This window comes from Mytilus trossulus, chromosome 9 (assembly GCF_036588685.1).
Source record: "Mytilus trossulus isolate FHL-02 chromosome 9, PNRI_Mtr1.1.1.hap1, whole genome shotgun sequence".
Lineage (NCBI taxonomy): Eukaryota > Metazoa > Mollusca > Bivalvia > Mytilida > Mytilidae > Mytilus > Mytilus trossulus.
Genome location: NC_086381.1, coordinates 72,185,301 through 72,199,583, shown reverse-complemented (window position 1 = coordinate 72,199,583; position 14,283 = coordinate 72,185,301). Strand labels below are relative to the sequence as shown.

Sequence of the window (14,283 nt, the reverse complement as noted above, 5' to 3'; positions counted from 1 at the left end):
TTACAAAATGCCTAAATTTAGAAATTGCCTGTAACATATATATATTGAGTTACTTAGTTATTGTCTTTATTTGTTTTTGTTGTTGTTATATTATGTCACAAACTGTAAAGTTTATATGGCAATAAAACTTTGAATTGAATTGAATTGAATTATTATTTTGGCGTTTTTCGGTATTATAATCTTTAAACGTAAATACATTTAGATCAGTGAACGCTGTGAAAAGTAGACTTGGAATTGATAGTTAAATTAAATAGCAAATACAAGTTATTTGTATTATATGTATGTTCTTGTAATACAAATGTTCCTGTTCCTAAGTACCTATGAATATTGCTACACATAAATTGCTCAGTGTATTTTGCATACTTTCTTTCGGAATTTCAATAAGGTCTTCAACTTCGATTTTTTTCATCTTTTTATTCTAGCGTCATTAGTGTGTCTCGGGTCTGTTTTAACTATATTCTAACATAATATACATGATAGGTTTGCATAATAATTAAATCCTGACATACACTGGCTTGATTACACAAAACGAAGTACTAGATGATGAAATGTCAATAACAGTCAAACACACAAGCTTAGGGTCATTTTCCTCAAAATCTTAGAAATCTTATCACAGCATGTCATCAGATAAGAAGTCAATTATATATAACAAGGCACACTTTCCATGACATATAATATTTACACATAAGTCTAGAACATATTATAAATACATAAATATATAAAACAAAAAAAAGTAAAAACACAAAAATACCGAACTCCGAGGAAAATTCAAAAAGGAAAATCCAAAATCAAAAGGCAAAATCAAAAGTCCAAACACATCAAACGAATGGATAACAACTGTCATATTCCTGACTTGGTACAGGCATTTTCTAATGTAGAAAATGGTGGATTGAACCTGGTTTTATAGCTAGCTAAACCTCTCACTTGTATGACAGTCGCATCAAATTCCATTACATTGTCAACGATGTATGAACAAATAATAATAATAATTATTAATTATTATGAACAAAACAAACATACTCAAAGAGTAAAAATGTCATAAATATATAAGAGATATAAGTTGGGCGATTTGGTAGACATTTAACATATATTTTTCCGGATTTTACCCATTTTCTCAAGTGTGGCGATTTTGCGGGAATAAATTTAACGGGAATTACCAATTTTTAGAAAGTGACGAGTTGAAATTATGGCGAGGTGTCATATTCCATTTCGTTGAAGTTATAGTCATTTATGCGTTTGAGAAAAGGGTACACAATATGAGTTAAATAAACTCTTCATTGACAAGACTATGGCTGCTTCTGGCATTGTCAGATTTGGCAGACGATTTTCTAAACATTTATTGTCATCAGGCCTGAAGGAACCTAATAGAATAACAGAAAATGGGCACTATATAACAAGAACATTCTTTACAAAATATGCAGACCAAGGTGATTTTTTATAAGTACATTTATCAACATGTTAAAGTTAGAGTGTCAGATTTGCCCTTGACAATATGACAGTTCTCAGTTAAGTAAATAGGGCTTTTCACGGTTAGTTCGGCCATATTGGATAGGGGGCAGATTTTCATAATAGAGGTAAAAATGGTGTGAAAAATACGGGAAAACATCATTAAAACAGAGCTGTTGATTGGAAACACACATAGGATTTCCCACACTTTCATACTATTTCCACCTCCTTCCAAAAAATCTGCCCCCTATCCAATATGGCCGAACTAACCGTGAAGAGCCCTATTGTATTATGTCATTTAACTGTCTGACATGTGATACTGATTTTGAATGATTTATTTATGTTAAAAAAATGAAATCGTAATTTAGTGCAAAGCTGGAAATGATGTGGAATAGCCCCCGTTTTGAATAATAGAATAAAACTGAATCCATCTCTGCCATCCCTTGCGCATCTGTCAGCTTCTTGCCAATAGGACAACACTGATTTTGGACATTTAATATTTAAACTTTTCATGAATATGTTGTTCTCACATTTTACCACATTGTTTTGTTGTGTGTTATATGCGATGTCTCTCATTGAAGGGCTTAATATAGTAAATAAATATTGACATTATTGTTTAAATATGACAGGAAGAAAATAATTTTTTTGGAAAAAGAAGTCATTTAAAATCTAAGAAAAAAAGGAAGGGAAAAGTGGCGCTTAACTGCACAAGAAACATGAAAGATATTTTAATGCATAAATGCAAATTTATATTGGTTTGCGTCATTCATGTAATATTCAAATCATTTGAATCACTCTTTGATTACAAAACACTTATAGAATCACATTTTACCGTTTATTGATTTACATTTGACCCTAGACTCTGCATATGACGGGTGAGCTATGCATTAACTGTTTTATAGGGTTATTGAGTAGAATTTTATATTGCAGGAGCTTGTGATGTTCTACGAGGGACAATATTCCCCAATATTCATGCAATAACCCTTTTATTGTATAGATATATAATATTTGAAAATATAAATTGGTATAAACTTAGATTTTGTTGTTGATGATGTCATAAATTTTGATGATTTATTGCACTAGTGCAATATTAGAATTTATTGCACGCTAGCTTTTGGTTACTTTCTGTGGGAAATATTATATTGCTTTGCAATAAAACTATATATTGTATTAAGATGTTAATAATATTCATTTATACAATCATCCTTTACTTTTTTATGTAAATGGTCACCTCTAAAGGGTTAAGAAATATTTGACGATAAGCTTCCTTTCCTGAGGAAATTAGACATGTTAGAACTAATTTACATCATTTCATTATTTATTATCATCTCAAAGTAAAAACAAAATTCATTTTCCAAGGAATATTCTGAAATATGTACAACTGATTAACATTCTGAAAGATCTGCAGAACTTCCTGTACTTGACCTGCTTGACAACTTGAAATGAGGAGAAAATGGATGGTTCTCATAAGACTGCTATTCAACATTGATAGAAAAAAAAAGTATCCGATAAAAAACGTTTTTTTATGATATGAACCTGCAGAGTCTTATAGGACTATTTCATTAATTAATTAATTGGGCATTTAAAATGTCAAAATGCGAATTTAAATGTTCTGACTCTGTTAGGTCATTTTTTAGTAACAACAAACAAAAGAACTATTTCAATTGGACAAGTTGTTAATGTTTGTGTCATTTTAGTCTTTTGTGAATAGTTGTCTCATTGGCAATCATACCACGTCTTCTTTTTATATTTGATCCTATATACATGTATGCACTTGAAATTTTACTTGATAACATTTTTGTTGGCTTTGGAATTTCTGTATATCGTCAAGTTATTTGAATTCCAATGGGGACTAACTGTGCACCACTTATTCTGGACCTGTTTTTGTATTGATATGAGTTACAATTTATGACTAAAATTAGTAAGGACCCATCAAAACAACATTTGATAAAAAAAATTAACAACGCTTTTAGATATTTGGATGATATATATTGACGACTTCAGAATGTATACCGGTACATGGTATACTAAAGAAATTTATCCTGTTGAACTTACTTTAAATAAAGCTAATACTAATAATGACCACTGCCCTTTCCACAATCTTGATATATTTATATCATTAAGGGGAAGTTTAATACAAAAATTTATGATAAAAGAAATGATTTTTCATTTCCTATTGTTAATTATCCATTATTAAATGGTGATGTTCCCTTGTCACCATCTTATGGTGTTTATGCATCTCAACGGTTCTATTGTGTATGTAACAACTATTAGATTTTAGCGAGAGAAATTTATGTATTACTGAAAAAAATTATTACACCAGGGTTTTTCAATATCACAAACTAGTCAAAAAATTTACTAAATTCTATCATTGGTATAAGGAAATCATTTGGAAATATAACTGAACATGCAGACATCTTGTACGTTCAGGTATTTCACATCCAATCTTTTATGGTAATATTCTTTACAAAGCACAAAAATGTCAGTATTCACCTCAAAAGCTAACAAAACCTTTAAACAGACTTCTTATTAATAACTTATTTCTCACTATGTGTATCACCAATGAATCAGGATAGTTAGCAGGTCTGTGCGCCTTAGATTTGCCACTGTCTATAATGACCTGCAAAAATTAATGACAAGAAATAATTGATGACTAATTGCCAAATATATATCAAGACAGATTTTGTAGGAATCAATACAGTTTTCTATTGGTACCTTTACTTATCATGCTTATTGTGTCCTACAAAATTTTACTTTAAACTTTCAAGTTATGTCTTATTTAAGTGAAGCATCTTGATTCTTTCAACTTTGTACTATCTTTGTCTCATTGCTCTGTATACATTGTTTTATTTGTATTGGACAAATTTATATGAGTAAAAAATTAACAGTTGAACATAGCCATGATACATGTAGCAATGATAAATTGAATACACATTTTTCAAGTTTCTTACTCATTAAGACACATTATGATTATCATGTTTATCATCATTTTGAAACTTTGGTTAATTTTGTTTATAAGCATGATAAGTATTGTCCTAAAAATGTTGTCTATACAGTATTGTTTATATAGTGTTCCTATTTGAATGGTTTTATATACTAGTCATTTTTGTGGACCTCTTAAGCTTGCTGTTCAGTGTGGGTCTAGGCTCCATGTTGAATACTGTACTTTGACCTATAAGGTCCGAGACCACAATTATTTTGTAGTGCATTTCTTTTAGAACATAAATGAAAATAAAAAAAATCCCACCTGTGCTTTCTCAAAGAAACTTTTACAGTGTGTTGTACCTACTTTTGGGGCAAATGATAGAAAACTTCATCGTCTCTAACTCAAAATATGGACAATTTTATGTTTAGGGCGTCTTGAAATCTTTTGACAGCTTCCGATGTGCTAATTTTAAACCTTTTTCAGCTGGTCCAAATCACTTCTCTCCTTTAAAATTCTGGACCCAAATTTTTTTACAATGTAATTTCACCCCCCTTTTTGCAATTTGAGGCATTAAACATGGAGAAATAAATTTGGAAGGGGTATAAAAATTAATGGCAAGTAACCCACTGTCAACACTAGGGACTATTAATTTTTGTGAACATTGAAAATCAAGGGACGCCAATGGTGGTCTTGGACCATAGTGCTTTACTTTTACAAATTGAGACTTGGATGGAGAGTTGTCTCATTGGCACTCACAACACATCCTCATATACAAAATGTATCTATTGTCTATATAGATACAGTTATGTCTATACAGTATTGTTTACTGTATATTCTGAAATTATTGCTTTCATTTTTTATTGTGATTTTGTCATTTAAGACTAAAATGCAATATTAATTTTTGCAATATATAGTATTTACTATTCTATAGATATGATATTTTCTATACAGTATTGTGATGGCTCTGTACAGCATTTCTTTCACAGAAGTAGATACAACTCACTTTTGTATCTGAATAATGTTAATGAAAGTGTCTATTATCTTTTTCAGCATCAACACCAGTTTTGATGCCTGCTCTATCTCCTACAATGTCAGAAGGAACTATTGTCAAATGGCTAAAAAAGGAAGGTAAATATAATTAAAGAAAACCTACCAGTTTACATACATGTACTACATTCAAGGGAAATAAATTATGTTAAAAATGTTTTTAGGTAGATTATCTAATGTCATGAATGTGGACAGGTATGGTGGTTGGTCAGGTCTTCAAATCCCTTAAATCTTTTACAACTTTGGTAGGTTTAACATTTAGACCTCAAAATAGAAAGAAGAGTTTGAGCTATGGTTTCATATTGGACCTAATGCTAATGGTATAATAACGAGATTTGGAAACTGTAGGAATTCTCCCTTTTACTGTATTAAAACTACAACAGCCCACCATTTTGTGAACCTAGCAATGTAAGCCTTTGTAATGTTGTAGGTTAATGGTTTGACCCATTGCTGGCACAGTGGTCATTTTGGAAATGTTTTACTATCCACAAAAGACCAAAATGACACAGACATTAACAACTATAGGTAACCATACATTCTTCAACAATGAGCAAAGTCCATACTGCATAGTCAGCTATAAAAGGCCCTGATAAGACAATGTAAAACAATTCAAAAGAGAACTAACAGCCTTATTTATATAAAAAAAAAAAAAATTAAAGAAAAACAAATATGTTACACATAAACAAACGACAACCACTGAATTACAGGCTCCTGACTTGGGACAGGCACATACATAAATAATGTGGTGGGGTTAAACATGTTAGCGGGATCCCAACCCTCCCCTAACCTGGGACAGTGGTATAACAGTACAACATAAGAACGAACTATAAAAATCAGTTGAAAAAGGCTTAACAAATCAGATAGACAAAAATTAAAGAATGTTAAAATTATAATGATTTCACTCCTCTGTTTCCATTTCCATTTGACATCAGTATAATTACAACCCCCAACAATGTGATTAAAAAAACTTCTCATGGACAGAGAATTATAAGGAAATAGCTACAGTTATAAATTGGAACCAGTATATTAGAGTTTTGCAGCTGCATGTAACTGAATAAAATTAATCAATTTTAAAAAATGAAGAATACCACATCATCAAGTGATCTAAGTGAACTGATTGTTAATTGTGAAATAAATTTCCAAGTTTTATCACTGTTGGCTAATAAATGATATTTTCTTGTTTCATTTATGTGTGCTTTAAAGTAATGAGATACAGGGTGGGTACATGTAATATCCTTGTGGACTACAAATGTAAACATTCAAGTCAAATATCAGAGTTACCAGCACACCAGTGAGTTATATAAATAACAACAGTACCAGAGGTTTGATGGATTAAGTGTTGTTACATGTAGCTCTAAAAACTTGACCAAGAGATGAAATAATTGTTATTTGTATATAAATACAGTGATGTTTGACCATTTACAGGTGAATCTGTGGTGCCTGGTGATGTGTTATGTGAGATTCAGACAGACAAAGCTGTGGTCAGCATGGAGGTAGATGAGGAAGGAATCCTGGCTAAAATACTCGTAAGTTATTGTCACCAACATTTATGAGAATTACTAAAGGTATATGTATTATGTTTATAATAACTATTGGTTCTGGAAGATTATGCACATGTTCAAACAAAACATGATGGGGAAAGTATACGTTAATCAAAACAAGGACTTATGTAATACATATAATAAATGATTTATTGAAATTCTAATGCTATTTTTTAAGAAAGGATTTCCAAGGGTTACAATAAAATAAATTTGTTCTCAAGTTGTCTTACTTTACTTCAACTTCGTAAATCAACCTTTTCAAAACGGGCTTTTCTGCCTTGTACCAAATACTGTAGTCTTGGTAAATCAATATATATCGGGATTAACCCCATACATGGATAAACACAAATGTTCTCTTTTCGGAATTATGTCTGACAAGAACTTTTCTTGAATATTGAAATTATAAATATTTCGTCCTGAATAGCTTACAAGTTCTTCTTAATAGTTGTAATAAATTGTGAGAATTACCTTAGTAAGGCAAATGTAAAGCTTAAAATTTGTATTATTAAATATGAGCTCTTAAACTTGGTACTCATACTGTTTTCTGAGTTTAAGTTTATTTTCTTACTGAGGTATGAAGGTGTTAAATTTTAATCATGCTGGACTTTTTGATAAAATTGTATACTTTTATTATCAAATTTTATCTGATCCCCAAAGTTTTCTGTATATCAATTTTCATTTATATGTTAAAAGGGGGATAACTCTTAAAGTTTATTATGTGTAGGCAGTGTTAGTCCCCAGTTTTTCAATGTAATTTCTATTTTCATATTATATATTAATTAGTTTTAAATTTAATAAATAGTTTTATTAGCAATGGATCTTTATTAGTCTGAGGATACATACATTCCAAATTAACAAGCAACACATAGATACCTAGTTACTTATTACAATACTGAATATCAAAGGTATTCAAGGTATACATCAGTGAGATAGTTTTGTTTTGGAAACTTAGGTCTTGTTTAAAGTCAAATACAGTCTTCAAAAATATAGTTATTTCGATCTCTGTCAACTTTAATGATGAATATAACTTTGCTTATGAAGTCATTTGTGGAAAAAATAAGCTTTGACTGAACAGATAAAATTTCTCATATTTAGTTCACCTGACCTGATAGGTCAAGTGAGCTTTTCTCATCACTTGGAGTCCGCCGTCTTCTGTTAACTTTTACAAAAATCTTCTCCTCTGAAACTACTGGGCCAAATTTAACCAAAGATGGAGGACATGACTAAAAGTAGAACATTTGGGGAAAATGCAGTTTTTAACCGGATTTTTGTGACAAAAAAGTCGGTTATTGATTTGGGGATGCTTGGCTGGCAGTCAGCCGGGTGGAAATCAAATGTTGTCCGTGCATTAACTCATGAACCGTTCAACCAAAGCTTTTAAATATGTTGTTACTGACAACTAAATGAAGGTCAAGTTCAATAATGGCGATTTTGACTTTTACCGTTCAGGAGTTATGGTTCTTGAAAGATTGAAAAATGGCCTTTCCAGTCGTGTCCGTGCATTTATGCATGAACTGTTCTACCAAAGCTTCCCAAATTTTAATATGTTGTTACTGGTGACAAAATGGAGGTCAAGACTTTTACCGTTCAGGAGTTATGGTTCTTGAAAGATTGAAAAATGGTGTTTCCAGTCATGTCCGTGCATTTTCTCATGAACCATTCCACCAAAGCTTTTCAAATTCTAATATGTTGTTACTGATGACAAAATAGAGGTCAAGTTCAATAATGATGATTTTGACTTTTACCGTTCAGTAGTTATGGTTCTTGAAAGATCGTAAAATGGCGTTTCCAATCGTGTCCATGCATTTACGCATGAACTGTTCTACTAAAGCTTCCCAAATTTTAGTATGTTGTAACTGATGACTAAATGGAGGTCAAGTTCAATAATGACGATTTTGACTTTTACCGTTCAGGAGTTATGGTTCTTGAAAGATTGAAAAATGGTGTTTCCAGTCGTTATGTGCATTTTCTCATGAACCATTCCACCAAAGCTTTTCAAATTTTAATATGATGTTACTGATGACAAAATAGAGGTCAAGTTCAATAATGACGATTTTGACTTTTACCGTTCAGGAGTTATGGTTCTTGATAGATCATAAAATGGTGTTTCCATTCACGTTGTTGCATTTACTCATGAACCATTCAATCTGAGCTTTTTCAAATTTTAATATGTTGATACTGACTACAAAATGGAGGTCAAATTTGATATTGACAATTTTTCACTTTCACCATTCATCAAAAATTGTTCTTGTGATATTGCCAGTACACAAATAAATGTTAATAAATTTAGTTTGCTTTCGTTGTGACAGCCTCTTGTTGGTTTATCTAAAACTAAAGCATTTAGAGCAAATCTGACTATGGTCAAAATGTTCATCAGGTTAAGGTTTATCTGTCCTGAAATTTTCAGACAATTTAATCAACCAGTTTTGGGTTATTATCTTGAAAATTATTATAGATAAAGATAAACTGTAACAGTAATAATGTTCAACATAGTAAGATCTACAAATAAGTCAAAATGACCAAAATTGTTGGTTGACCCTTAACCCTTTCCTCCATAATGACGCCTTTTGACGCCACCCCCTTTACTCCATAATGACGCCTTTTGACGCCTGTGTAGTACCTCAGTTGAAACACTTCAACTACAAAGTGTTTGCAGTTGACTTAATAAAGTTTGTATCCAATATGAAAAGGAATATCATAGGAATATCTGACTTAAATTTATTTGATGAAATAGTTGTTTTTCACCTATATGAATGAAGTGTGCAAAAAAAAAAATTCAATGGAGGAAAGGGTCATTATTTAACAATTTTAGTAAATTTTTACAATCTTATATACAAAAATCTTCTTCTCCTAATTTACTGAGACAAATTTATCTAAACTTGGCCACAATCATCACTAGGGTATGTAGTTTGAAAAAATGTGTCCAAACCCCGCCTGCCAACCAATATGGCCAACATGGCTAAAAATAGAACATAGTAGTTAAATGCAGTTTTTGGCTTATATCTCTGAAACTAAAGCATTTAGAGCAAATCTAACAGAGTAAACATTGATCATTTGCGTATGAAGTATCTGACGATGAAATTTATAGACGAATTTGACATCCTGTTGTAGGGTTGCTGCCCCTGAATTGGTGAATTTTAGGAATTTACAGTTTTTGGTTATTATCTTAAGCTTAGATATCATTATAGTAATATCTTTTATCTAATAGTATTTATTATGATTTAACCGTATTTCACATGATTTCCAAAGCATCAGTAAATACAGGTGAGCAACACAGGCTCCTGAGAACCTCTAGTTTTTAACCTCAAAGCTTTATTGTTTATTTCATTTATTATTGATATTATAATGAATAATAATTTGAAAGAAATATTCTCAGATATGTGTCAATGATATAAAATTGAAATCTGAATTCTCGACTGGATACAAACATTACCGTATCTCACAGAAAGTAAAAAATCTGTAAAAAGTAAGATTTAAACCAAGGTAAAAATCTTTAAATCTTATAGAAAATGAAAATACAGATTGAATATTGATCAAATGAATTCATCTTCCAGAAACCTGAGAATACTACTGACATCAAGATTGGCACATTAATTGCTGTGATGGTAGAAGAAGGAGATGATTGGAAGACAGCAGAGATACCTGTAGAGTCTGGTTCACAGACAGAACCAATCACCACATCACAAAAGTCAACTGAAGACCACACTACAACAACTAAAACTTCACAGTAAGTTAGATATACAAAATCATTATAAATTATATTTTACAATTGCAATTCACAGTAGAGACATATTTCTGTGTCAACACTAAATTTGCAGTAATTTTTATGGATTTAAACTCAACCAGAACCAAGAGAAGGTGTTTAACCCATATTAAGTGCTTTCTAATATTTATATAACATGGCTAATACAGAGTTAACTCTAGTTAATGAATTCAAGACATGCACTCAATTGTATTCCTGATGTTGATTTAACAAAACAATACATGGAGTTACTGTGGATTCATTAATATTCGTTGGATACCAATTTTCGTGGATTTCGTTGGTACAGGAGAACCACAAATTCAAATGTTCAACGAAATACAAATTTTCTAAAGGAATGAGTGTAGAATTTGCCAAAACCACGAAATGAAATATCCACGAATATGTAAAATTTCCTCAAACCACGAAAATTTGTACCCACGAAAATAAATGAATCCACAGTATCATAAAAAATGACTCTATGACTAGGGTTTAGCCTGGTTAGTGCTAGTGTTAGGGTTAGGTATAGGGTTCAAGTTAGTTTAGTATAACTCTTTTAGCATTTCAAAATTTTGACATTTGGTTATATGTGGACAAATGAAATTTCCTTTAGTAAAAAGTTAATTGTACAATGTAATCTGCCTAATCTGACACCTGAGTATTCCTACTTCCTGTTTTAATGGACACATTTTCATGGTCCCAAAATAGGTCTATCCTTGCAGAAAAATTAAAACCTTAGTATTCCAACACCCTGCTTAAACAGACATTTTTTCTGGTCCCCCAGGTGGCAGATTAAGCAAGTTCTACTGTCCATGTATTACATGAATGCATATATATATATTTCAGCACAGAGATACCTATAGGACCATCTGTCAGGAAACTTTTAGAAGAGTACAATATAACAGCAGCAACAGTCCAACCATCTGGTCCACATGGTAGACTTCTCAAAGGGTGGGTATTCTAAGGTTTGGGTTTTCTCTCCATTTAAGGAAATATCTGTCAAGGTATTTTTAGCTCACCTGACCTGAAAGGTCAAGTGAGCTTTTCTCATCACTTGGCGTCCGTCGTCCTGCGTCCGTCATCCGTCGTCCGTAAACTTTTACAAAAATCTTCTCCTCTGAAACTACTGGGCCAAATTCTACCAAACTTGGCCACAATCATCCTTGGGGTATCTAGTTTAAAAAATGTGTCCGGTGACCCGTCAAACTAACCAAGATGGCCGCCATGGCTAAAAATAGAACATAGGGGTAAAATGCAGTTTTTTGCTTATAACTCAAAAACCAAAGCATTTAGAGCAAATCTTACAGAGATAAAAATGTTGATCAGGTGAAGATCTATCTGCCCTGAAATTTTCAGACGAATCGGACAACCTGTTGTTGGGTTGCTGCCCCTGAAATGGTTATTTTAAGAAAATTTTGCAGTTTTTAGCTCACCTGGCCCAAAGGGCCAAGTGAGCTTTTCTCATCACTTGGCGTCCGGCGTCCGGCGTCCGTCGTCTGTCGTCTGTCGTCCGTCGTCCGTCGTCCGTCGTCGTCCGGCGTTAGCTTTTACAAAAATCTTCTCCTCTGAAACTACTGGGCCAAATCAAACCAAACTTGGCCACAATCATCATTGGGGTATCTAGTTTAAAAAATGTGTGGCGTGACCCGGTCATCCAACCAAGATGGCCGCCACGGCTAAAAATAGAACATAGGGGTAAAATGCAGTTTTTGGCTTATAACTCAAAAACCAAAGCATTTAGAGGAAATCTGACATGGGGTAAAAATGTTTATCAGGTCAAGATCTATCTGCCCTGAAATTTTCAGATGAATCTGTTAACCTGTTGTTGGGTTGCTGCCCCTGAATTGGTAATTTTGAGGAAATTTTGCTGTTTTTGGTTATTATCTTGAATATTATTATAGATAGAGATAAACTGTAAACAGTAATAATGTTCAGCAAAGTTAGATTTACAAATAAGTCAACATGACCGAAATGGTCAGTTGACCCCTTTAGGAGTTATTGCCCTTTATAGTCAATTTTTAACCATTTTTCATAAATCTAAGTAATCTTTTACAAAAATCTTCTCCTCTGAAACTACTGAGCCAAATTAATCCAAACTTGGCCACAATCATCTTTGGGGTATCTAGTTTAAAAAATGTGTGGCGTGACCCGGTCAACCAACCAAGATGGCCGCCACGGCTAAAAATAGAACATAGGGGTAAAATGCAGTTTTTGGCTTATAACTCAAAAACCAAAGCATTTTGAGGAAATTTGACATGGGATAAAAATGTTTATCAGGTCAATATCTATCTGCCCTGAAATTTTCAGATGAATTGGACAATCGGTTGTTGGCTTGCTGCCCTCCAATTGTTAATTTTTAAAGAAATTTTGCCGTTTTTGGTTATTATCTTGAATACTATTATAGATAGAGATAAACTGTAAACAGCAATAATGTTCAGCAAAGTAAGATCTACGAATTAGTCAATATGACCTAAATGGTCAATTGACCCCTTAAGGAGTTATTGCCCTTTATAGTCAATTTTTAACAATTTTCATTAATTCGGTAAATTTATGTAAATTTTTACCAAATATTTTTCTCTGTTACTAATGGGCAAGGTTCATTATAGATATAATTGTAAGAAGCAAGAACGTTCAGTAAAGTAAGAACTTCAAACACATCACCATCACCAAAATACAATTTTGTCATGAATCCATTTGTGTCCTTTGTTTAATATGCACATAGACCAAGGTGAGCGACACAGGCTCTTTAGAGCCTCTAGTTGGTTATTATCTTGAATATTATTATAGATAGAGATAAACTGTAAACAGCAATAATGTTAAGCAAAGTAAGACCTACAAATAAGTCAACATGACCAAAATTGTCAGTCGACCCCTTAAGGAGTTATTGCCCTTTATAGACAATTTTTAACAACTTTTCGTCATTTTTTTTTACTTTTCTAAAAATCTTCTTCTCTGAAACTACTTTGCCAAATTTAACCAAACTTGGTAACAATTATCATTGGGGTTTATATTTAAAAAAATGTGTCCGATGACCCCGCCTTCCAAACAAAATGGCTGACATGGCTAAAATTAGAACATAGTGGTAAAATGCAGTTTTTGCTTTATATCTTTGAAACTAAGACATTTAGGGCAAATCTTTCAATATTTAAATGTCCATCAGAATAAGATATATCCCCTCACAAATTTTCATTTGAATCAGACAATCTGTTGTTGGGTTGCTGCCCTAAAATTTGTGATTTTAAGAAAATTTTGCAGTTTTTGGTTATTATCTTGAATACTGTTATAGATAGAGATAAACTGTAAACAGCAATAATGGTTAGCAAAGTAAGATCTACAAATAAGTCAGCATGATCAAAATTTTTAGAGGACCCCTTAAGGAGTTATTGCCCTTTATAGTCAATATTGAACAACTTTTCGTCATTTTTGTAACTTGTATAAAAATCTTTTCTAAAACTACTTGGCCAAATTTAACCAAACTTGGCCACAATCATAATACTAGGGTATCTAATTTAAAAAAGAGTGTCTAATGACCACGCCTACCAACGACGATGGCCGACATCAGTAAACACATTTACAGGTGAGCG

General features: G+C 32.2%; 1 protein-coding gene across 1 annotated transcript in view; it reads left to right on the top strand.

The window, feature by feature from the left end:
• Positions 1-1,188: 1,188 nt before the first annotated feature.
• The window catches only part of LOC134683352 (pyruvate dehydrogenase protein X component-like), a 28,558-nt gene continuing 15,463 nt past the window's right edge, over positions 1,189-14,283 (top strand). Inside the window, exons 1-5 of the mRNA XM_063542607.1 lie at positions 1,189-1,427; positions 5,423-5,500; positions 6,845-6,945; positions 10,515-10,687; positions 11,546-11,650. Of these exons, the coding sequence (XP_063398677.1) occupies positions 1,289-1,427; positions 5,423-5,500; positions 6,845-6,945; positions 10,515-10,687; positions 11,546-11,650 (596 nt within the window). The 5' untranslated portion in view covers positions 1,189-1,288. The remainder of the gene's footprint in view (positions 1,428-5,422; positions 5,501-6,844; positions 6,946-10,514; positions 10,688-11,545; positions 11,651-14,283) is intronic.